At 41.0% G+C, this 25,721-nt stretch overlaps 1 protein-coding gene across 3 annotated transcripts in view; it reads left to right on the forward strand.

The window, feature by feature from the left end:
* Nucleotides 1-25,721, forward strand: part of LEF1 (lymphoid enhancer binding factor 1) — a 135,991-nt gene that overhangs the window by 87,146 nt on the left and 23,124 nt on the right. Inside the window, exons 8-11 of one of the 3 annotated variants that reach the window (XM_083178508.1) lie at nt 1,939-2,046; nt 6,794-6,842; nt 8,293-8,424; nt 19,110-19,153. In XM_083178508.1, the coding sequence (XP_083034634.1) occupies nt 1,939-2,046; nt 6,794-6,842; nt 8,293-8,424; nt 19,110-19,147 (327 nt within the window). In that variant the 3' untranslated portion in view covers nt 19,148-19,153. The remainder of the gene's footprint in view (nt 1-1,938; nt 2,047-6,793; nt 6,843-8,292; nt 8,425-19,109; nt 19,154-25,721) is intronic. The other 2 variants (XM_083178524.1, XM_083178516.1) reach the window with 2 other exon arrangements.

Here is a 25,721-nt window from a genome sequence, read left to right on the forward strand (position 1 = left end):
CCTTGAATTATATATTATACATGTTACATTATATTGCAATGTACTATGGTGTATGCTACACAATGCATTGCTGTTATTAATCTGGTACATGATCATGCAGTATTTACTGCATATAGGAAACAAAGGGGGACATTTACTAAATGGGAGATCTATTTCACATAGGATGTTGCTATGGGCAACCAATTAGAATCAATTTCTTATTTATTTAGCACATTCTAGAACAGTGGTTCTCAACCTTGGTCCTCCGGACCCCCCCTTCCCAAACAGTTTATGTTTTCCAGGTCACCCTGCAGGTGTACAGGTGCACTCATTATTCACTGACACAGGTGGGACTAATTACTTCACTTGTGATTCTGTGTGGAGACCTGGATAACATGAACTGTTGGGGGGTCCTGAGGACCGAGGTTGAGAACCACTGTTCTTGAAGATAGTATCTGATTGGTTGCCCATAACAACATCCCATGTACAATAGAACTTCCAACTTAGTCAATTTCCCCCAAAATGTCACTGATATAATACTATTTCCTTTATATATGTTAATAGTGTAAAACACATTGACTATTAATAGCTGGGAGGGGGAAGGGTCTGACATAACCTGTAATTAATAGCCCTTCTCCAGTTGTAAAGGATCACTAATATCACTAGTAAACATCAGTATGTAATTAAAAGTGGTTGTAGCACGGCAATGAACTAATTAGGAGTCTTACAAAGTAGAGGTAGGCATTAATGATTGGCACCATGAGATTGTGTGGCAAACCCATTAAGCACAAAAGAGGCTATTTTGGACATGGGAAAGCAATAGATCACGTCTATAACTGTGTAACTAGGTATATAATTATACATTTCTTGTAAACACAATGTTCTTTGTCATTGATTTCTAGTTCCTTTAAATCAGGTCCTTATATTTTAGCATTTACATAATGCGTGTTGCCTGGAATAAGGCACCCCTTTCATATAAATGATCTTCACGCCTAAGGCAGTCAGGCTTTTCCGACTTAAAACATTTGCGGCCAGCATAGTGCTTTCCATGGCAACATAACGCCTATTCACTTCTCAAGCACATCTCTGTTGCGGCTGGAAAGACGACCATAAAACTGGATTATAGTGACACATTTTAGAAGGGTTTGCCATTGATTTTATGGCCTACTGTACATCACTTATGCTAAGAAAAAAAAAAAAAACGATTTCACAGCCCCATACATTTTAAATGTGTAATTGTTTTCAACAATAAAATCATACTGTTTAATTATTCTATTTCACTTCACCTTGCTATTTATAAAAATGTATATTCCCACTGTGCTCGCGTGGAATTCTGGTAACTCTGGATTCCTCCCACAATCTAAAAATACACTGGTAGGTTAATTGGCTCCCTACAAAATGAATTCTAGAGTTAATATGTGTATGTATATGTGTTAGAGTATATAGATTGTAAGCTCCACTGGGGCAGGGGCTGTTGTAAATGGCCAAATTCTGTAAAAGCTCTGCGGAATATGTGTGTACTATACAAATAACTCATAATAAATAATGATTTAATGAAAAGCCAAGTATTACCCTGAACATCAAGAAACAAAATCTGCTTGCAAATGGATACAATGCAGACATCAATACCGAGATGGTATCTTATGCTTAATTATAAACTATAAACTAGAATGGTACCTGTTTCACTGGAAGAGATAACTGTGTGTTTAGATTAATTTCGGTATGTATAATACAATGCCTACTTTACATTTCTGGTCAATGAAAATGATGAGTTTAAATGGAACACCTATTTAATGAAATTTTTTTTCATTTATTTGATTGTGATAAATATTTGAAATCTGGCGGTAATCTAATCTAATTGACATATTCTGGGTGGTTAACGGAAGGTGTCCTCTGTTACTTTCCTAGATTTAGAACTGAGGTTCCCTTATTAATTTATCATTATCCCCTTTCTTGCAGTGGCACGCTTTGTCCCGTGAAGAACAGGCCAAATATTACGAATTAGCCCGCAAAGAACGGCAGCTACACATGCAGCTCTACCCAGGCTGGTCTGCAAGAGACAACTATGTGAGTAATTCCCTTTATGTTTCTGGAAAATTAGTCCCTAATCCACAAGGTCTATATTGATTAATAGCCACTGCCCAGCATGAATCATTCAGTACAATGAAGCAGTCATTTTGTAAAAAATTGCCGATTTTAGAAGTTTGAGCATTTTGTATTCATACTGTTTAAGTTTGAGTTTGGGGGGGGGGGGAGTATTCAATCCTGGATTCCGGCTGTCGGAATGATGTTTTTGGCAGCTCCCGAATTCAATGCTCCGACTGTCGAGAGTCGGACAGTCCGCAGATCTGCAAAAACAGCCGTGGATTGTCAGATTCAACAATCCGTAGCCATTCCAACAAAACAGATTTTACTTTTTTTTAAAGTTAAAATGGACAGCCTTCAATGCTGTCAGACACAGCAACATTGAACAGGCGAGTGCAGCAGGTATATCCACCTGTCGAAAATGTCGCCACAGATTGAATACCCCCTTTATACTGAAAGATGACGAAATAATTGCCAGTTTGGTTGGAAATGTAAATTAAAGCTAAATGAGGGTCAAATGAGTAAAAAATGTTGCACTGTAAAACATGTCTGTCCGCGTCTTAGGTTTTGTATGTTGACCCTCCATTCCCTTTGCAACCATCGCTGTTTCTGATTTAGCACTGTATCTCATGTAAATCAGTAATATTTATGCCATTGTGGGCAAATTTGGTGACACCCACCATCACATAAAAGTGTTCGCTACCCTATAGACTAGGCGAGTAGTGTGGAACAGTCTTCCACTGTCGGTGATTAAACGCTGTGGCAATGGCAACTCACTCCCTTCACCAACAATGCAATTCCTCCCATTGTGTATAAGATCTGAAGCAAGATTGTGTACTGCATACAAATACATGACCCCCCAATATGTTGCCGGTGTTCACTGACAAGTAACATCTTCTTGTTTGGCTAGTGGGAGGTAGATGCCTGGAAATGCTGGTATAAGTGGTTAATAAATGGCTCTCATGCTGTGTCCTATTAGTATACGGAAAGCCCACTAGTCCACTCTGTCATGCCAGCTTGCAGAAATGAAACAAGGTCCTCAGCTGGATATTTTAGGATGCTGTCAATCACTATTGTTCTGTGGGAAGTGAGACAACCATTGATTGACATCTGTGCTTGTCATTGATCTGCCACCAGCTCTGCCACACTGTTTTCTGTTATTACCGTGTAATGGCTTTAGCTAGTAAATGCATGCCAATCAGACTGCACGCTCTCAAGATTATTTTATAATTCAGCTATTTTATGGATGTCTGCTTAAAATCTGAATCTTCTAATACACTTCTGTCTGCATTGCACAAAATGTATATATATTTATATATATTTCTAAGTAATACGTATTATCCATTTTGTAAATATTCATAAATCATGCATGCAGATTATTCTGAAAAGAGAATATTGATTACATATATACGTGTTTATGAGTTTGCAAGGGAATAGCCATATAGTAACATTAATAGAACTGAAACAAGGTATATGAATAGTATACACAAGAGAACCTTTCTCCAGTTAGTGGAGTGCACGTAACAGACACATGGTAGATGGCAGTGAAGGTGTCTTAAGAGCTGGACAGTGGGTGGAAGCAACAAATAGTATCACTATGATGGCGTCAGGTTGCCTTAAAACAAGGTCTGCAGCAGCTGCAAAACTGGGCTGCTCTCCAAGCAATGTATTAACCCTGTGAGTAAAAGACAAGGCCGCAACCTAGTATAAGCCTTTGTTGGATGACTGTCTTCTCATAACAGAAGTTGCCTTGCAACCATCTCAGTGCATTTATTAATGAAGGTGAATTGTCAATTTGCAGAAATACAGTTTACATGACTGTGGGAGGCCTTTGTTCAGACAGTTTTGGTTGCTGACTAGAGAGCTGTTTTGGTGGATAATGTACTACTAGTCACCATTTGGGCTGCCTTTATCAATATGATCACTGTCAAGCAGTACAAATGTAACTTTTCAGTAGAGCTGAGATTACTGCTGACAGCAAAATCAGGCAACTTAGAATGTGTACTTGTGTACACATCAGAGCTTTGTGAGTGGATGATTGTACCACTGAACAAGTACTTCCAGCTGGTGACATAAGGACCACAGACAGAGCATCTACGTCCTCAAGCACATGGCATATGATGTTTTATTTAATTTAACTAGCATTTTAGATTAAGAAGAGAGAGCTAACTGGCTTGGAATATTAGATTACAGAGTAATAGTCATAAGTAGGTAATTTATGAGAACAGATAGGAGCAGCACTTGTAAACATCATTGACATGCAGCTAAAGTACTGGTTCTCCAGGGCATTGTCTGATTTGCCATGAGAACTCTTTTACTTGAAATCCTTTTTTTTCCGACGCTGATTTTCCTGGATTTGGTAACCATAAGCATCAGCAATCTGCAATCCATGATTTGAAAATTTTTCGTTCTTCCACGATTGCACAATTTCTATAGAAACATAGAATGTGATGGCAGATAAGAACCATTTGGCCAATCTAGTCTTCCTAATTGTACAATCTGCTCCCATACACTACAGATATTTACCTGTGATTTGCAGATTTTTTTCATATTCACATTGGATCTTCCAATCTGAAAATGCCCATACACCACTTAATTATAATCTCTATAGCAGTGATTGTTAGCAGTGGAAGAATTGTATGATTGTCAAAACCAGTCGCACAAAAGACTGATCACCACCATACATTAGCAATTGCAAGTCAAATCCATTGCTGATAGCCCAGCTTGTTGGATTGTGTTCACTTTTGTATCACAATTATCATTTGGGGAAGCCAATACATCAGAATAGTTTAGGGCAGCCATCAAAAAATTGTCAAAGATTGATTTTTGATGTATGGTCAACTTTTGACTAAGCCAGTGATTTCCAAACTGTGTGCCGTGGCACCCTGGGGGGCCTCTGGTTGGTGGTCCACAAATGATTCAAATTCATATTGGTCAGCGTAATGGGCAAAACTAGTGCTTGTGGTGTCCCATCATAAATTATGTGGACAAACAGAAGCAAATCCTGTCTCTCACCACATAACTAACCCTAAGAATGACATGTAAACACAGTTTACTTAATTTACTATTTTGTTAAAAAAAAAACTTCAATAAAAAACTTTTGTCCTAGAGGTGCCGAAAAACAATTCTGGTACTCTAGGTTGCCATGATTCAAAAATGTTTGGGAACCACAGGACTAAGCAAACCCTTGCAATATAAGTGGGACCCATGCATATAAAATGAAAGTAACAGGGCACAAGATGCTTGTTGAGCCTGCTTAGGACCTGCCTAGAGCCTTGATTTGTGCTTGGGTGTATGAGTTTATGAAACATGATACCAGTATTTTTGGTGCAGCAGGAGTCTGTAGAAGGATGAGTGCATTCAAAGCAAAGCACGCAGTAGATGCAAGTTTCACCTCATGTTTGTAGCAGTGCAGTTATTGAAATTAGCTACAGGGGGTGCAGAGAATACAAATTAAGGACTTTCCTTACTGCGTGAAAGGGAGCACAGCAATTTCACAGTGCAAATTGACTTGAATTGTGTACCAGCCTTAATTTTGTTTGCTATTCTGAATTTAGGGAATTTCTCCTAACTCCCAGATCCTGGGGATTGATTATTCAATGTGCATTGAATTGTGTCATTGTGATCTAGAGCACTGCTGTTTAATGGAACAAATTTCTGCATTGACTTACACTGGCATATATATAATGGGTGCATTGTGTGTGGTGCACAAAGGGTCCATGGGGACTCACACTGCACAACCTGCACCCATTTTTTGCAAAATGTACCTTCCCACATAGGCAGCACTGCATGAATCACCAAGAAAATAGTGCAGTGGCCATTTTACTGGTGTGTGTGTTGCTCACATGCGCAGTAAGAAAATCAGTGAAAAAATGGCAGATGTGCCATTTTCCTGGAGACCTGCGCATGGGCTGTAACAGTGGCATAACTTGAAATTGGGGCCCCCCCCCCCACCCGCAACTAAACTTTAGGCCCTCACCTCAGCCAGTGCGCCCGGTTCATTGCTGCCTGCCGGAACCAGCAGATCCTCCTGTCTGTGGTCCCGGCACTCCTCCTGAATGTCACTTCCAAAATGGCCATCGCCTTAAAGCAGACCGTTATTTAGGATGCAAAATTAGGTCACCACCTCCTCTAGCATCCTTGATAAAAGTCTGCTGTGTGGTGGCAGCCATTTTAGAAGTGGGGGGGCATCCGTCCAGCAGCAACATATTCGTCAGCGGTGGCGGCCCCAGCAATAGCTTCCGCATTTGTTACACCACTGGGCTGTAGACTTTAGGACAGCACTAGTTCACCTTATGACCCTAGTTCCCAGAGTGTATTGTGCTGCTGGCTAGAGAAGAGGGGGCCCTGCTAGAGTCCGCACACAGGCCTCTTTCTCTCTAGAAGCACCTCTGTCGCCTTCGGAGGAGAAGCTCATTTGCAGACACACAAACAAAATTGCTGGCTTAAGGGACAGAATAAAGAAATATGGCCTTTGTACTTTATACATGCCATACTTAACATTATTTCAGACGATGATCTCTGACTTGTAGGGCAGCTGATAACTATTTTTCATTTATTTTGCTTATCTAGGAGTCTTAAAATATGAAATCAACATTATAACATCAAAACTAGCTACTTATTATTATAAAATAACTTAAAGGTTTTTTTAAGTATTTAAAAATGACTGGAAACTTAATAAGTGATCATGCACTACACTTATATAACAACACTTTTTTTGATACTGCAGGGCAAAAAAAAGAAAAGGAAGAGAGAAAAACTCCAGGAATCCACATCAGGTTGGTTGGGTGTTTTTTTTCTTATTCTGATTTTTGCAGCAACTGTAAAACTATAACCAAGTACTGCCATAGATGTAGCATTAGTGAGTACACCTTTACATTGCATGTGATTTTCAGAAAAAGTTTAGCAGATGAGTATAATACATGCCCAGTAAGTGTAGTCATATGAGGTCAGATATTAAACAGCAAAGTGCGGTCAGTCAGTGACTTCACATGTAGAACTGGGGTCACTGCACTTGGAAACTTTCACCTAAGCAGCAAAATAACTCAGCAATGTTTTCAGTGAAATTGTCACTATTAATACATTACTACGTTTTACTAAATTATTTGGAAGTACTTTTTTTTAAGCTTATTCAAAGTAGGGCATGTCATAAAAAGGTCAGAGCTTTGTGTAAGTTCCTGTATTGTAGCTAGGGGATTTGTAATTATAGAATTTTGAATATACTATTTTAAACATGTTATCTTTTGACAGTCCATGAGTTTATAATTCTCCTTGTTATCATTAAAACACCTAGATGCCACTTTGTACATAAATAAAAGCTCACATAGGCTGATCATTCATCACTTGTCACAAACTGATATAAGATTACGGGCCTTATTTTAGTTCACTCTTTCTCACAAAATCCTTCTTAGATGGGCAAAACCATGTGCACTGCAGGTGGGGCAGATGTAACTTGTGCAGATATAATTAGATTTGGGTGGGGTTTTACTTCAAAGTAAGATCTATATTGCAGTGTAAAAATAAAGCAGCCAGTATTTTCCCTTCACAGAAACAAAATAACTCACCCAAATCTAATTATCTCTGCACATTTTACATCTGCCCCCCTGCAGTGCACATGGTTTTGTCCATCTAAGAAGGATTTTGTCAGAAAGAGTGAACCAAAATAAGGCCCTACATTCTGTATTTATACAAATGTAACAAATCCTTAAATCATCAGTCTGGTATAAATTCATGATGTCAATAGATGAGTTTAGGATTAGGCTGCCGTTTAGTGCAGAAGTCAGTGGGAAAACGCATCGCCAACATGCTGTCACCATTCACACTGTTGACGTTATGTCATTGTCAGCATTGTGAATGTTGAATTTGACCTTGTCAGCACTCGGTACACATCATGACTCAGACTATGTCGGCATACTGGTGTAAGCATTCTGAACATCGACTTTCTATACCACATTGTCTAGGAGCATATTGGCTTATTTTTTTTATTGATTTGGACAGTCTTTTTTTTTAAATGGAATGGCTGAGCGTCCTTGCACACCACAAGAAACTCCCGTAACAACACACCCTATAAAATCCTTTAAATAAAATGCCACAAACTTGCAAATTCTAATCAAGGTACACTGCTCCATCACATCATTTTTACAATACGCTTTTACTATTCTACATTTCCCCAAAAAATCCCACTGTGTGTAATAAGAAAACGCCTTCATTATCCAGTTTCTCTTGTAGGCTTTTGCAGCCATTTTTCTCCACAGTCCCCTGCAATCTGTTCACACTTCAACAACAGCCATTTACCCGACCAGCATGAATTTGAAATTTGGCAGAAACTGGAACAGCCAGAAGAAAACCAGGCAAACATAGGTAGAGAACATACAAATACCACACAATTACAGTAGTTGAAATGATCAAAAAGTTCAGATTTGAAATAACTTTAATTTGTCCCTTTAATGTAGATTTATAAGGGTTCGGTTTAACTAGGTTCTCAAATCCGGATCTTAATGGCTATCCAAAACATGTGACAGCCGATAGCCAATAAGATCCGGATTTGAGAACTGAGTAAATCCAATCCCACACAGCTCTACTTTACAGTAATATCTATGGACATGTCTCTACCACAGCGGCGCTGCTCTAACATAACAGGGAATGCTAAACAGTAACTTTATTTTGTGAGGTTTTGTACGCTTACACATCCGCTTGCATGCGGCCGTACAGAGGAAAAATCATTTGATGGTCACTCACCATCCAATTATTTTTCCTCCCTTCGTAGAAAAAAGTAAGTCTATACTTTTATCCTGGACGGAGATGGAAGAAATCGGAGTGGGTGCTGATGTCAAGTGACGTCAGCTGTCCAACCCCGAGTTGTTCTCATGGGCCGGCCCAGTATTTGTATGGGCGCACCCACCTTTTTTGTGAGCATGCTGGGCGGGCCCGCTGGAATGACCCCTGCCTGTCATTCAGGCAGCGAGCGCCCAGCATATTAAAAATTAGCCAACAGTGCTCACTCCATGGGTTTCAACATGTGCATAATGGCAAATGCACAGACCCCCACCATTGACTGGGGGAGCTAATTCGGCCCATAGCGTGCAGATCTGAATTTCCCCCTAAATCGCAAATACATCCCAAAGGGTAATATATTATTCTGCACTGTATACAGCTCAGACACTTGGGGTTATTATTTATTTCTCTTTGATTTAACTCATTTTCTATTCTGAAAAAAAGGGAAGGAGGTGGAGACCGCGCTAGAACTCAAACATGCAACAGGTGAATGTAATAATATAAAAAAATTTATTAATGCACATAAAATACTTTAAAATTAATTAAGGATAATATATCCTAAAAAACATTTATCAGATACCACAAGCGTGATGTAGAGGAGGTATAGTCACCCACAATATACTGCACAGTCCCGAGTCCGTTCCTAGAATGCCTTTGTATTTTTCCCAAATAGAAAGCCTTTTTGAAGAATTTTTAACTCCAGTCCAGGGAGCTCCTTGTTGTTTGGTAGGTGCTCTACCTGGAGTACGTGGAGAGCCGGGGAGCGTCCGTTGTTGGAGAGGTGCTCTACCAGGATCGAGGTCACTGGGGACCAGGGAGCATCAGATGTTTGGAGGTGCTCTACCTGGAGTAGAATTTTGGGAACCAGGGAGCATCAGATGTTGTATAGGTGCTCTACCTGGTAATTGCTGGTGAGGTCCCAGGTGAGGCAAATGGGAAAGATATTGAAATGGCTGGTCCGGTCACAGGAATGATTGAAGATTCAGTGGTGGGTGTCTTGAGCCCCCTTCTTTCCACCGACGCGTTTCGCTAAAAGAAGCTTTATCAAGGTGATGCTGCTGGTATCACAAGATGGTGTTTTTATACCTTCTCTAATTAAAATGATAATTACCACCTGTTGCATGATTAATTGGATGGAGTCACTCTCATATACAAATACAGTTTAAACAATACTTATAGTGAATAGGAGACAAAACTATTACACAAAATAACTCACAAAGTTCAAAACGAGTGTTTTAAATAGTAGAAAATGCAATTTATTTCTTTATACATACTAGACCCGTTTCCGGATATCCGGATACAACATTTCCGGGTCTGAATGAACCGCACATGCGTTCCATGGCGGCAGCATAGGGATAGCGATATCACACTGACAACTGTACAGCGAAGACCCGTTTGTGGATGTCCGGACACCCAGTCACTGGGTCAGGTGGGACGCCAATATACTCTGGCGATATTCTCTACATAGTCCAGGCGCCTAGACAGATGCGCCCTCAACAAAGATGGCGGAAGCTGCGCTTCCGGATACTGCAAAGACGGAGTCTATTTGTTCCCCGCTTCCTATCTAAATAGATGCACGGAGTTACTTGTTCGTATTCCCTCCTCAATCTGGGGAAATAGTGAGGAGAATTTGGGTTCCCTTCTTACAAACTTATAGCTCAAGGAGCGCATGTGCAGCTCATACGTACAGGAATTCATGATTTTTTATTTTTTATCTTTTTTATCATATCACAGTACAATTATGGTTGTATTCCGGAATATGGATTAAACATATATTTCTGAGGTTACTACTCGTACAAATAAAGAGAGATATATATATATGGGCATACATGGTGACAGTATTAATAGGAATATTCAAATCCACACCAATCAATAATAATAACATATGTTAAAAAAATGTGCATATGTCAAATTTCATATGTTTGGTGTGTATAAGACATTTCATATGTTCACAGACAATTCTTCCAACATTTTGGACATATTTCTAATATCGAACATTCCGTATATTCATCAATAATTCTTTCAACATTTTGGATGTAATTTTTAATATAAGGGATGTACATCTGTATATGTATGCCCCTGTTCATATTTCTAGACAGGGAATAGGGGAATATCAAGGAACATATAGGACCAAAAAATAATAATAATAATAAATAATCCAACAAAAACCACAGGACAAGAACCAAGAGACATAGAGCTAAAAACTGAGTATAAGGGATAGAGGGGTGTATAGGGCTGGGGGTGTATTGTCTGCACAGGATGTTTATATAACAATGTTGAGCTCCACAGCTTCATTCAATCCTCCAGGGAATATGGAGTCCATCCTGTACATCCAATACACCTCCTGTCTACACAGGGTCTTATACCGGTCTCCCCCTCGTGGGGTCATCTTGACGTGTTCCAGGCCCACCAATCGGAGGCTTTTTGGGTCTCCCCCGTGATACTCATGGAAGTGCCGGGACACACTATGTGTAAGTACATGTTTCATAATGTTACGTCTATGTTCTAATAGCCTAACCTTGACCTTTCTAGTAGTGCGTCCTATATAATGGAGTTTGCACTCGCAGCTTAACATATAAATAACGTAGCTCGTATTACAATTTATGAAACTGCCAATTTTGGCACAAGTGCCCTCTCTGTCCCTTACTTCATGGCAACTCCTTTGTTCGATGTATTCACAGGTGGTACACCTCGATGTGCCACACTTAAAGAAGCCCTTTGGTTGGTTTCCTAACCACATACTTGTACCTTCTGTGTCTATTGTCGATGTAATCGGTTTAAGAAAGCTAGGAGCCAGAGAACTTTTCAAGGATTTATTCTTTTTGAATACAAATAATGGTTTTGGAGGGATTATATCTACCAATAGGCGGTCCTGCTTTAATATTTTATAATTTCTTCCTATTATTTTTCTGATTTCGTCCGAGTGACTATTGTAGGTGGATATGTAAGTTATTTGTTGGTTCTTTTCTATTGATTTTTTTGGCTTAGTTGGCTCTCTGTAAAAAGATAGAACAGGACCCCCATTCTAAGAAAATAAAGTCTAATTTAAATAAAAAAGAGCTACAGGCCCTTAGGAGACTGACCAAGGATACCTCCTTGGTTATCAAGGAGGCAGACAAGGGAGGGGGGATTGTTGTCCAGGACAGGTCTGAATACGTGAAGGAGGCATTTCGCCAACTAAAAGATCCACGATTCTACACAGTCCTGGACAACAACCCCACACAAAAATTCGGTCTTAATTTACTGAAACTATTGAAGGTAGCAGAACTCGATGGAGTCATCTCCAGGGAGGAACTCCGCTTCCTGTACAACGAGCACCCCACTACCCCCATCTACTATCACCTGCCCAAAATACACAAAACTCTCACTTCACCCCCTGGGCGCCCTATAATTTCTGGAATTCAATCACTTTCATCTAATTTATCATTTTATGTAGATTCACATCTTCAGCCACGTGTCTCTACCCTCAGGTCCCATATAAAAGACACCATTCACTTTTTACAACTAATCAGAGACATCCAATGGAAGGATTCATACTCCTTCCTTACTTTGGATGTTACCAGTCTCTACTCCAATATACCACATGAAACCGGACTGCAGGTAATTTCTCGGAGATTGATTGAGGATGGAGACCTGGGGGAGAGACACCAGAAATTTATAGTTGATTCTATTTCTTATATTCTTCGTCACAATTATTTTTTGTTTCAGGACACATTCTATTTACAGGTGATGGGGACGGCCATGGGGACCAGGTTTGCCCCGAGCTACGCAAACCTCTACATGGGGGAGGTAGAGCATAGATACATCTGGGAAAGCGAGTTCGGGGCGAACCTGGTCTTCTATGGCCGTTATATAGACGATCTATTTATTATTTGGGATGGGGACCACACTTCGGCACTTTCCTTCGTTGAGCACATAAATTCTAACCCGTATAATTTACAGTTCACACATCACTTGGACAGGAAGCGGACTACCTTCCTGGACCTGACCGTCGAAACTCAGGGTTCCAATATAATCACCTCTAATTTCACTAAGGAAGTGGGCACAAATGCCTATCTTCATTTTAATAGCGCCCACTATCCCCCTTGGAAGAAGGGAATCCCCAAGGGTCAACTGATGCGAATATACCGCAATTGTACTATTAAAGAAACGTTCCAAAAACAAGCAAAAGAAATGATAACCTCCTTTACAGAAAGGGGATACCCCGAAAAACTAACGAATAAAGCTTTTGATGAAGTGTTAACTCTGGACAGAGCAACACTCCTCCAAACTAAGCCAAAAAAATCAATAGAAAAGAACCAACAAATAACTTACATATCCACCTACAATAGTCACTCGGACGAAATCAGAAAAATAATAGGAAGAAATTATAAAATATTAAAGCAGGACCGCCTATTGGTAGATATAATCCCTCCAAAACCATTATTTGTATTCAAAAAGAATAAATCCTTGAAAAGTTCTCTGGCTCCTAGCTTTCTTAAACCGATTACATCGACAATAGACACAGAAGGTACAAGTATGTGGTTAGGAAACCAACCAAAGGGCTTCTTTAAGTGTGGCACATCGAGGTGTACCACCTGTGAATACATCGAACAAAGGAGTTGCCATGAAGTAAGGGACAGAGAGGGCACTTGTGCCAAAATTGGCAGTTTCATAAATTGTAATACGAGCTACGTTATTTATATGTTAAGCTGCGAGTGCAAACTCCATTATATAGGACGCACTACTAGAAAGGTCAAGGTTAGGCTATTAGAACATAGACGTAACATTATGAAACATGTACTTACACATAGTGTGTCCCGGCACTTCCATGAGTATCACGGGGGAGACCCAAAAAGCCTCCGATTGGTGGGCCTGGAACACGTCAAGATGACCCCACGAGGGGGAGACCGGTATAAGACCCTGTGTAGACAGGAGGTGTATTGGATGTACAGGATGGACTCCATATTCCCTGGAGGATTGAATGAAGCTGTGGAGCTCAACATTGTTATATAAACATCCTGTGCAGACAATACACCCCCAGCCCTATACACCCCTCTATCCCTTATACTCAGTTTTTAGCTCTATGTCTCTTGGTTCTTGTCCTGTGGTTTTTGTTGGATTATTTATTATTATTATTATTTTTTGGTCCTATATGTTCCTTGATATTCCCCTATTCCCTGTCTAGAAATATGAACAGGGGTATACATATACAGATGTACATCCCTTATATTAAAAATTACATCCAAAATGTTGAAAGAATTATTGATGAATATACGGAATGTTCGATATTAGAAATATGTCCAAAATGTTGGAAGAATTGTCTGTGAACATATGAAATGTCTTATACACACCAAACATATGAAATTTGACATATGCACATTTTTTTAACATATGTTATTATTATTGATTGGTGTGGATTTGAATATTCCTATTAATACTGTCACCATGTATGCCCATATATATATATCTCTCTTTATTTGTACGAGTAGTAACCTCAGAAATATATGTTTAATCCATATTCCGGAATACAACCATAATTGTACTGTGATATGATAAAAAAGATAAAAAATAAAAAATCATGAATTCCTGTACGTATGAGCTGCACATGCGCTCCTTGAGCTATAAGTTTGTAAGAAGGGAACCCAAATTCTCCTCACTATTTCCCCAGATTGAGGAGGGAATACGAACAAGTAACTCCGTGCATCTATTTAGATAGGAAGCGGGGAACAAATAGACTCCGTCTTTGCAGTATCCGGAAGCGCAGCTTCCGCCATCTTTGTTGAGGGCGCATCTGTCTAGGCGCCTGGACTATGTAGAGAATATCGCCAGAGTATATTGGCGTCCCACCTGACCCAGTGACTGGGTGTCCGGACATCCACAAACGGGTCTTCGCTGTACAGTTGTCAGTGTGATATCGCTATCCCTATGCTGCCGCCATGGAACGCATGTGCGGTTCATTCAGACCCGGAAATGTTGTATCCGGATATCCGGAAACGGGTCTAGTATGTATAAAGAAATAAATTGCATTTTCTACTATTTAAAACACTCGTTTTGAACTTTGTGAGTTATTTTGTGTAATAGTTTTGTCTCCTATTCACTATAAGTATTGTTTAAACTGTATTTGTATATGAGAGTGACTCCATCCAATTAATCATGCAACAGGTGGTAATTATCATTTTAATTAGAGAAGGTATAAAAACACCATCTTGTGATACCAGCAGCATCACCTTGATAAAGCTTCTTTTAGCGAAACGCGTCGGTGGAAAGAAGGGGGCTCAAGACACCCACCACTGAATCTTCAATCATTCCTGTGACCGGACCAGCCATTTCAATATCTTTCCCATTTGCCTCACCTGGGACCTCACCAGCAATTACCAGGTAGAGCACCTATACAACATCTGATGCTCCCTGGTTCCCAAAATTCTACTCCAGGTAGAGCACCTCCAAACATCTGATGCTCCCTGGTCCCCAGTGACCTCGATCCTGGTAGAGCACCTCTCCAACAACGGACGCTCCCCGGCTCTCCACGTACTCCAGGTAGAGCACCTACCAAACAACAAGGAGCTCCCTGGACTGGAGTTAAAAATTCTTCAAAAAGGCTTTCTATTTGGGAAAAATACAAAGGCATTCTAGGAACGGACTCGGGACTGTGCAGTATATTGTGGGTGACTATACCTCCTCTACATCACGCTTGTGGTATCTGATAAATGTTTTTTAGGATATATTATCCTTAATTAATTTTAAAGTATTTTATGTGCATTAATAAATTTTTTTATATTATTACATTCACCTGTTGCATGTTTGAGTTCTAGCGCGGTCTCCACCTCCTTCCCTTTTTTTCTGTTTATTGCTTGGGATTGACACCCCAATTCGGAGACCGCTGCTCAGGCCCAACAACTCCTCCCAGGCGCACTCTTAGGTCGCATCTGTGACCTAACCTGTTTCACATTCATTTTCTATTCTACATGGTTTTACACTTCCTCTTAATCTCATGCGCATATCATTTTATTTATAAGGGAAGGAGATGAGGTTATCATTATAATGGACATATATTTTATTATTTTATGCCAAAAGTCTAGCTGCTGCACATTTTAGCAGTGACCTGCCCAATAGTTAACATCCACAAAAAGAAAACTGGAGCTACAGTATAATGGACGAGGAATAAAATGAATGAATGTTATAAATAGTTTGGCCACTAGTACCACAATGTACAACGTTTTCGAATCCTGTTTTGCTTTGACCTCCAATGACCTTAATCTCTGTGCCGGCATGAACATTTGGTGTGCACGTCTTATATACTGGCTGTTAGTTTCTCTGAACAGCTGTCAAAAGATCTCCAACCATTATGTAATATTATCGGATAGGTTGAAAGTCACATTTGTTCTTGTGGAATGAAAAGCATTGCCGCTGCAAAATAAAAAGAAATCTCACAAATGTAGCTCTTGTAATAATGAAAATGCATATCCCACATACTGCCAGGAAGGTGGGTGCATGCAGCCTGATACACACAAACTGCAGGCCTTTCATATTTCAGAAGTTTTCCTAAAGCTGTTCTGCACATGTGTGGCCTAGACAGCTCTTACCCTACATCAAATATGTAGAAACTCCCCACTGTGTGTTTCTATCTGCTTCACTCGTACTCATTCCAGGGCCAATGCAGAGCTGGGGGAAAGTTGGCTGGAGTTACACCAGCATTGTGCAGGGCTATCTTAACAGCCCTGGGCACAGCAATGCACTGGGGCCCTTACACACCCAGTAATGGGAATCGGTTAACAAGAAATCATTTCATGCTCCTAATGCAGTTACGCGTTCCCATCTCTCAATACGCTTCCATACAGTGAATGGCTGTCAGCACTCTGATTGGTGGACAGCCTCACTTCAGAAGTGGTAGAGCACTCTGACCAAAGGTTGCAGAGGCTAAGAAAGTAGAACAATTTAAACGTGCATGGGAAAGACATAAGTATATCCTTACAAAAAATAAGGATCAAATAGGGTTCGAAGAAACAATATGGTTTAAAAAGGGGCAGACTGTATGGGCCAAATGGTTCTAATCTGCTGTCAAATTCTATGTTTCTATGTAGCTCCAGTCATCCACCAATAACATGCTGACAGCTATTCACTGTCTCATGCAGACTGGGACGCAGACAGAGAATACTGTCTGGCAGCTCTGAATGCGTGACCGCTACCCATGCTGAGTTGCGGGTGCCCAGCCAACTGCGTGCATATAAATTAATGGGGTTATACGCTTGTATGCTGAGTTGTATGCATCTATACAACCACACTACCACTATACATTGTACCAATTATTTTTGAATGTCCCGGAGATTCCTAAATTTCTGTGGCAGCACCCAGACTCCTCAAAGAGTGGCCGATTTTTTATGCGATTCACATTAAATTGCTACAGCTTTGAACAGCAGGAAACAAAACAAAGGTTAATTTAGCTAGTATGCCGCTGAAAACAGGCATATCTCTGCATATGCCCATCTGCCTGTAACTCACAATTCTTTTGTAATGTCTACTGTTAACAATTACTTTCAATTAGCAGTAACATTATTTAAAATGCTTAATGTTTTCCTTTCTTAAACTGTTTTCCACCTTCAAACACCCATTCATTGTATTACAATCATTGCTTTGGCTATTGGGTTCACTTAAATGCCCAGAGGAGATAAGCAGAAATAATAGGCATTATTCTGGTTTACCCTCAGAGGCAAATTTCTTCTCAAAACCATGTGCACTGCAGGTGGGGCAGATATAACATGTGCAGAGAGAATTAGATTTGGGTGGGTTTTTCTTCAAAGTGAGATCTATATTGCAGTGTAGAAATAAAGCAGTCAGTATTTTCCCTGCACAAAAACAAAATAACTCACCCTAGGGCCCTTATTCTGAATCGGACGGTACGGCCCGCGTGCGGCCGTACCGCCGATGTTTTTAGTCTGCACATGCGCAGAGGTCAATCTGCGCATGTGCAGCCCCATTCGCCGCAGACGTATTTCGTCCGCCGCAAAGGGGGCGTATAGGGGCGTGAGGGGCTTCATACCCTCATTTCCCTATGTATACGCCCCGCGTTTCATGGGCGTTCCCATGCAAACGCGGGGCGTATGCATGCTAATCAGGGTATGACGCCACTGATGGGGGCGGAAAGCTGACGTCGCCGGATGTCAGCTCTCAGCCCCCATACAAGCTATCACACGGACGATTGTCCGTGTGGTCTCAGCTTGCGGGAGCTGCTGTGGCGTGCGGCCCTGCCTTCGATGGTCGACGACCATCGAATGCAGGGGGCAGCTCCCACCATGGTGGAGGCGTACGCCCCACCATTTTTATGCGGATCGCCAGCCGTCCGTGTACGGACGGCCGTGGCGATCCGTCTCGTGGGCGGGGATTGGTTTGTGCGGCCGGAGCACCGTGTGCGGCTCCGGCCGCACCAACCAGAATAAGGGCCCTAATTCTCTCTGCACATGTTACATCTGCCCCCCCCCCCCAGTATTAACTGGCTTTCGACTACTTACATGAAACTCTACTACTGTATGTGTAGGTGATAGCTACATTTCAGAACACCCCATACAAAAGAAATATATCAATTTCTTTCTTACGAATCTGTCTGATCAGTGTTATACAAAGGGGAGATTTATCAACCCAACTGAGAAGGACAAATGGAGATGTTGCCCATAGAACCCAATCATATACTTTCTATAATTTTATAAAACATATAGGTCTATGCTTGCCGGTGCTAGTTATCATGACAGCGAGCGCACTTTATGTCCCGAAATTCGCACAGAAGGGTTTGCTTCCCAATAGGGCTCCAAACACTTTTAAACGGGAAGTGTACAAATGTAGGTGCTGTTGCCGGTGTTAAAGTTCCGTGGCAATGGCAAATTGCACCCTTCACGCTGAATAGAATTTACCCCATAGTAGATAAATGACAGAAACATAATGTTCCCTAGAAAGAGTCATCGCCTGCCATTTGCCTAAAAAAATAGCTCTTGATACAATATTAACTATTTACAAACTAATTGAGCACCCCAGTGTTATATGTGTTCAGGCGAATATCTTATAATATTATTGGATGCAGAGTGACATCAGCAATATTTATTGGAAGGTATATCTACTTATGTAACACAGTGGTTCTAGACATATATATTTTTATCCATAAGACATAAATAATACACTTACGCAAAAGCAGAAAGGCTGGTATAACAACCATTAGAAGTAAAATAATAAATTGACTGTAAAACTGCACTTTTGCAACATTTCAATCAACAATTTTGTTAAAAGACCCAAATTTTCTACAGGTGCAGGCCCACCAAGAATGACAGCTGCCTACATCTGAAGCATGGTAAGAACATCTCTTTAGCTCTCATGTTGTTATTAGATGGGATAAGCCCTGTTTCTGAAATGCCCATCTACTTTAATCTAAATTATTGCTAAAGAGAGCAGCCAGTTTCCTAAGGCAGAAAGTGCTTGGTCAGGTTCATTCTAGAAGCTGGTTTAGTTAAGTATCAACAAATTGAAGACAGAAAAAGACTATCCTACAATGGTTTTTATACCGGCTTGTTTGTAAAATTATACTGTGCTGCATAGTTGAGTATACTCAAGAATCCTAGACGGATTTTTAACAATTCTATCAAATTGTGTCTCATCAAATTACCTGCAATAATATGAGCCCTAGTCATACCCACATTTTAACAGGCTTTGCAACTTGGACAGGCATTGCTAAAGTACTCGAACTGTGCACGCACCTGGTACGATTTGAGAAAAGTTAGCACAGTGTGTATACAGCTTGCAATGCTGATGCCTGCCCCTGTGGAATTGGCATCGCAAGAAAAAATACTGTGCAGGCAAGCCAATTATGACTATATTGTGTACAAGCTTGTGTTCTACTATAGTCATAATCATCCATAGTCAAAATCTCAAGTAAATATAGTCAAGATTGTATGGTTCTGGCTCTGAGTTCTGTTTCAAGGGAAATTGTGTAGTCAAAATCGTACATAGCCAGAATCTCACCGTGTGTATGCACCTTAACAATGCACATTTTAGTGATATCAAGGCTTCAGAAAAGATGGTTAATTCAAAACAACTGAGGTACTAATTATGTCACCTGTGCTCAAACATGGCTATCACCTAAACGTAGATATAAGGTCATAGCTATGTAGATATAAGGTCATAGCTGAATCGATTTGGATATTTACATAGAATAAAAATATATAAGAAAGGAATATAATTTAACATTATGCTTCATGTGCTAAATTAATATAATATCAGTAATATCCAAAAATATGTAAAGGAGCCTTCAGTAAATGTGTAGACAGTAAACTCTGGTGAACAGAGTCCAAGTGAAAACCTGTCTGGGATAATCTAAAAGGAGTCTCCATATTGGCCACCATTTCATGCTTACATTGCCAAGCAGAATTCCAGACCACTGGCTCCAGAAATCTTTAAGGTACAGCCAAAGTTATGTTGATGTGTGTTTCTGTCAGCCAGGACATATTTGCAAATTTATGTACATAATTAGCAAATTTGTTTTACAGTTGTTTAAGCACTCTGTCTCTTTCCTTGCTCAGTCTATAAAATGGAATCCTAGAATGGTAGGCATTTCCTTTCATCTGGCACTGTTCCATTGTTTACGGTCTGTGTGGTCTGATTGCTTGCAACATGCCACTCTCTAGAAGGACCCTCTCTTTTTAATAAAGACATCTGTTAGATCCCATACAAAGACGTTCTGTTAAGAGTCTTCTAACACTGCAGGAAACTAGTCTGCTGTGTGCTCAGGATATTTCACACAAATTCTAAAGGTTCCATAGGCATTAAATTGTGAGAAATATTTCTTTGGCTGTTCTGTGCTTTTTCCCAAATATATTTCCAAGGACATGATGTGCTAATTTTGGTCTGCACACTACTAACCTCTTCTTGTGTGCTTGTCTGACATATGGATCCCATGTGTGTATTTACAGCCGTTACTTTTATGCATGATGTTTCTGTTCCCCCCAGAGAGCATAGTGAATCCTAGATGCTTGCCATATATTATGGTATCATTTTCTTTTCTTGGTAAATTGAATTGCAGTTTTTGATGTTTACAGTATCACACATAAATGAGGGTATTCGATTTGAGAGACGTTCAAAGATTGGTAGAGCTTTAAATTATATGAAAGTGGCCTTATGAAGACTGCACTAAGGCCCTTATTCAAATCGATTCGCTCAGATGCGTGCACGGACTGAAGCAAATGTTCCAAACCCCGCCTAGCGAATGGATGGAATGATGTGGAAAGAGCTCGCCCATGCACGAGTTGTCTAGACCACTCGTACATATGAGCGAAGAAAAGCAGGAATATGGGCGGGCAGCTGACATCCGGTTAAGTCAGCTGTCCAACCCCCGCAGGCACGTCAACACCGCATTTCCATATGCACGCCCTGCATTTTCATGGAAACGCCCATGAAAAGGAGGGCGTATGCATATTGTAATTACTCTGATTCGGCCGCAACGTCCCTCTCCACCCCCTGCTCAGAAGGTCAGGAGTGAGCATTCAGCGACCAGATTTCTCACCGAATCTGAATAGGGGCCTAAGTTAACTGTGGTCAGAACTAACACTAATATGGGGACAGTTAAAATCAGAAGATAAATAACTTTTTTTTGGGGAGGGGCATTCCATGGACCATCCAATTCCACTGGTTTTATATAATCTTCTATCTATCAGACATCCGAACTTCATCATCCCAGTTGCCATGTGGTAAAACCATATTAGTTAAGAAATCATTGTAAAGAAGTTCTGTTCTGTACTGGTTGCAGAGCAAAACCTGGTACATTTTTACAATATGTGGGAAAGTAATGATGTCATTTAGGTCATTGTCCCAAGGCCAGTCTCACTGTGTTCCATTTGTCTTTAATCATGGTAGAAAGTTTTCCCTCTGGTTCCAGGATTTAGTTGTGGATGCTAATGAATTCCACAATGCAATGGATTTTAAGCCACAATTATTTGCAGACTTTACAAGGGCTTTAACAATATGACACATTTTATTTTATGCCATTCTTTTTTTTAGACTCTCATGCTTTTTTTTCTTTAACAAGTTGTCTACTGGTTTGCCAATTGCTCAGCCAAGTTTCCACACACTACAAGTGTCTGTATCCAGTGTGAAATCCTCTCTTGCCTTTCTACTGTACTACAATACTACAGGGTAACTTTCAGCACCCACTTTTCCCAGTATGAATTGTGTTTTGCATCAATTGAGATATAACTTAGTAATTCTAAATAAGAACTTGTAGAGGTGATCACCATGCCTGTGTATTGCGATAGTACCATAAACCCTGTCAAGCACACGTTTTACACGTGTTTTCCATTAAAAGAAAGTTTTCTTAATTCTAGTATTTGCTTATAAATGACTTTTTTATACATACATTTTATAGTACTTTGTTGCTTTTTCATTGTACCATATCTAATATATTAAATCAGGCATGTCCAACCTGTGGCCCTCCAGCTGTTGGGAAACTACAGATCCCAGCATGCCTTGCCATAGTTTTAGCTTTACCTAATAGCAGAACAGTGGCAAGGCATGATGGGACTTGTAGTTTTACAACAGCTGGAGGGCCGCAGGTTGGACAAGCCTGTATTAAACATTTCACTTCTAACCATATTACAATTCAATAGAATGTTAAGGGGCATACACACGTGATGTGTGCTAAGCATATTTGCTAAGCTATTTAGTGTAGGTGATTTAACAGTGTTTAGATCACCCATAGAGATCCGATACACATGTGTTCTAACTTCTAAGTGATTTTACTTAGCAAAAAAAGGTAGGGTAGTGGTTCAGGATGATGTAGATCGTGGTCGCTATCACTCATTCTGTACACACAGAGCGATTTGCAGTTGCTTAGCAATTTGAGTAGACTTTGACTGCTTGCATTTACTTAACTAGTTGGCAGTAGTAACATGCCGGACCGCGCATCGCCATCGCTCAGGGGCATACACACGGATTGATATATGCTTACTTTCTAAGCAATCTGGTCGGATCGCTTACAAAGGAGCAGAAAATCGCTCCGTGTGCATGTCCCTTTAGGGACACAATAGCTATTGGAGTGTTGTATATCAGGTACTCCTTACCTAGCACGGCGCCCATCGCGACCATCGCGACCATCGCATGCACTAAAAAACGGGTGCGATGCGATGCCCGCGATTTTCCCATAGGGATCAATGTTAAAAGTCAGATTGGTCGCGATTTTAGCGTTAATTGGCTCAATGCCCGCGATTTTTACATAGGAATCAATGTTAAATGGGCCACAGAGCCCTAATAGTCCCCCTGAAGTGTGAAATGGCCCCCACAATTTTTAACGCCACCCCACGATCAACGTGAACCCGAAGCGTGGCGAGCGCAGCGAGCCCGCGAGGGGCGGCGGTACGCGTCCTCCGACCTTTTCATACCCCCACTATCCACGTCGGCGTGGAGTTGAGAATAGAATAGTGTGGCGAGCGCAGCGAGCCCCGCGAGGGGACGCGGATACCTTCACAGGTAAACGCGTCCCCTCGCGGGCTTCACAGGTGTCCGCGTCGCCACGGACACCTGTGAAGCCCGTGAGGGGACGCGTATAACTGTGAAGGTATCCGCGTCCCCGCGCGGGGCTCGCTGCGCTCGCCACGCTTCAGGCTCGGTGGCTCGCTGCGCTCGCCACACTATTCTATTCTCAACTCCACGCCGACGTGGATAGTGGGGGTATGAAAAGGTCGGAGGACGCGTACCGCCGCCCCTCGCGGGCTCGCTGCGCTCGCCACGCTTCGGGTTCACGTTGATCGTGGGGTGGCGTTAAAAATTGTGGGGGCCATTTCACACTTCAGGGGGACTATTAGGGCTCTGTGGCCCATTTAACATTGTTTCCTATGTAAAAATCGCGGGCATTGAGCCAATTAACGCTAAAATCGCGACCAATCTGACTTTTAACATTGATCCCTATGGGAAAATCGCGGGCATCGCGGGCATCGCGTCGCACCCGTTTTTGATTTACCCGCGATGCCCGCGATTTTTTACCCCCGACGCCCGCGATTGTAATCGCGGGCGCCGTGCTAGGTAAAGAGTACCGTATATCATACTCAGAATGCTGACACCGACATAAAGTCAACATGTCAAAAAAATGTATCTTATGGCTGTTGCTAGTCAGGCAGTCAGCAATCATATTTGACTGTTACCTAACAGTAAACATAGCTGCAGCTTAACTGCACCCTAGCCCTCACCCTTATTACAGCCTAACCTCCACCCTAATGACAACAATCATAGATAAACATATAGGGGGAAATTTGTGGAAAGATGTGTATTCTACTTCACATGTGATGTTGCTATGGGCAACCAATCATACTTCTTATTTATTTAGCACCCTCTAGCAGATAATAGACAGTATCTGATTGTGTCTGATAACATTCTAACTGAACATGTTAACTTTATGAATTTCACCAGTCTGAACCTGTAAACATTAGTGTCAGCATTTTTAATGTCGACATGGTGAATACGTTCCAAGCAACTTTTGGTGACCTAAATGTTATATGTATGTTACTTGCTAAAATAAATGTATTGGTTAAGCGTTACTTCTATCCAAATGCAAAAGGGTTATTATAAGTGGTCAGCTTAAATTGTATGTTAGTATATACTGCCACCTGCTGGTGAATTTGTTTATAACTTCAATCTATTTGTCATTTAATAAACTGTGTTTATGCTATGCAACCAGTCACACACTGCGTAAGGAACTACAGATTACCAACTACGTGCTGGGCTTTACCACAGTAGTATAATCTCAGCAACTATAGACACATGCCAACAGGATCTGTATCACTTTTGTTTGCATCAAATACAAACCAACAATTCTAAAGTGTGTTTGCTCCCACACAAATAGATGGACACTTTGGCTGTAATGTCTTTTTGTCACTATTAGGCCAGGCTTTTAGCACTTGAGCTGGTAACACCTTGGTGGTAGGGACTCGGAAAATGTATTTATTTGAAAGGAAATAAAGCTGTTTAAACATAGAATAGTAAAGCTTTTGTTGAAGTGTAGGTTCAAACCCAACACATATCATTGGCAACTTGGCTTCCTAGCCTCCAAGTTACTGGCTATTACATACATCTATCTGGAGGCCAAAGTACTACTAAAGAGCGCCACAGTTCAATACACATTATAGCTTAACTATAAGTAGTGAGGACTTAATCAACATACTATAAGAGGCTTGTGGCCAATGATGGAGATGAGTATGTGGACGAAGATGGTCACTGAGTGTTTGAGTATGGGAGAGCTGTGAGTGAAATATGAAGAGAAGTGGGCTTTGATAACAGGAGGGAAGAGGGCCCTACTCTGAGGAGCTTACAATCTAGTAGGAAGGGGAGACAGGCAGATTACAAGAGGTGCAAGCAAGTGGGTGGTGGCTAGACAGCAGGACGTAAACAGGCAAGGGGTACTCGCAAATATTAAGATCCCCTGCAACAAAATATGCCAGGATTGCAAAGCAGTCTCCAAAGGTTTATCTGTGACATTTTATTAATAAAAAAGGCAAGAGAGCGATAAACTGTGATAGAAAACACTGTAGAATGTTTTACACTAAAAAATGTAGTAAACTACCATAAACTCATTCCTTCACCTAAAAACATCTCTTCTCTACCTCACTAGTAAGCATGACATTTAAAAGACATCAGGCTTTGGGGAACCTCACAGATGTACCCTATTTAAACAGGACAAAGGTCCCATTCAGACCTGACCGCTGGGCTGCAACTTTTTTACAGCCGTGCGATCAGTTAGCGAACGCCCCTACACATTGAAAAACCGCCCCTGCGCACGGATGCAAATGCCTTTGCAGACGCAATTATAGAGTGGAAATACATTCAAATTCACTCACGTCAGCTGGCATCAGCATCACAGCCCTTCCAATGCCCAGGATCCA

The sequence above is a fragment of the Crinia signifera genome, chromosome 1 (genome assembly GCF_055691185.1).
Source record: "Crinia signifera chromosome 1, ASM5569118v1, whole genome shotgun sequence".
In the NCBI taxonomy this organism is placed as follows: Eukaryota; Metazoa; Chordata; class Amphibia; order Anura; family Myobatrachidae; genus Crinia; species Crinia signifera.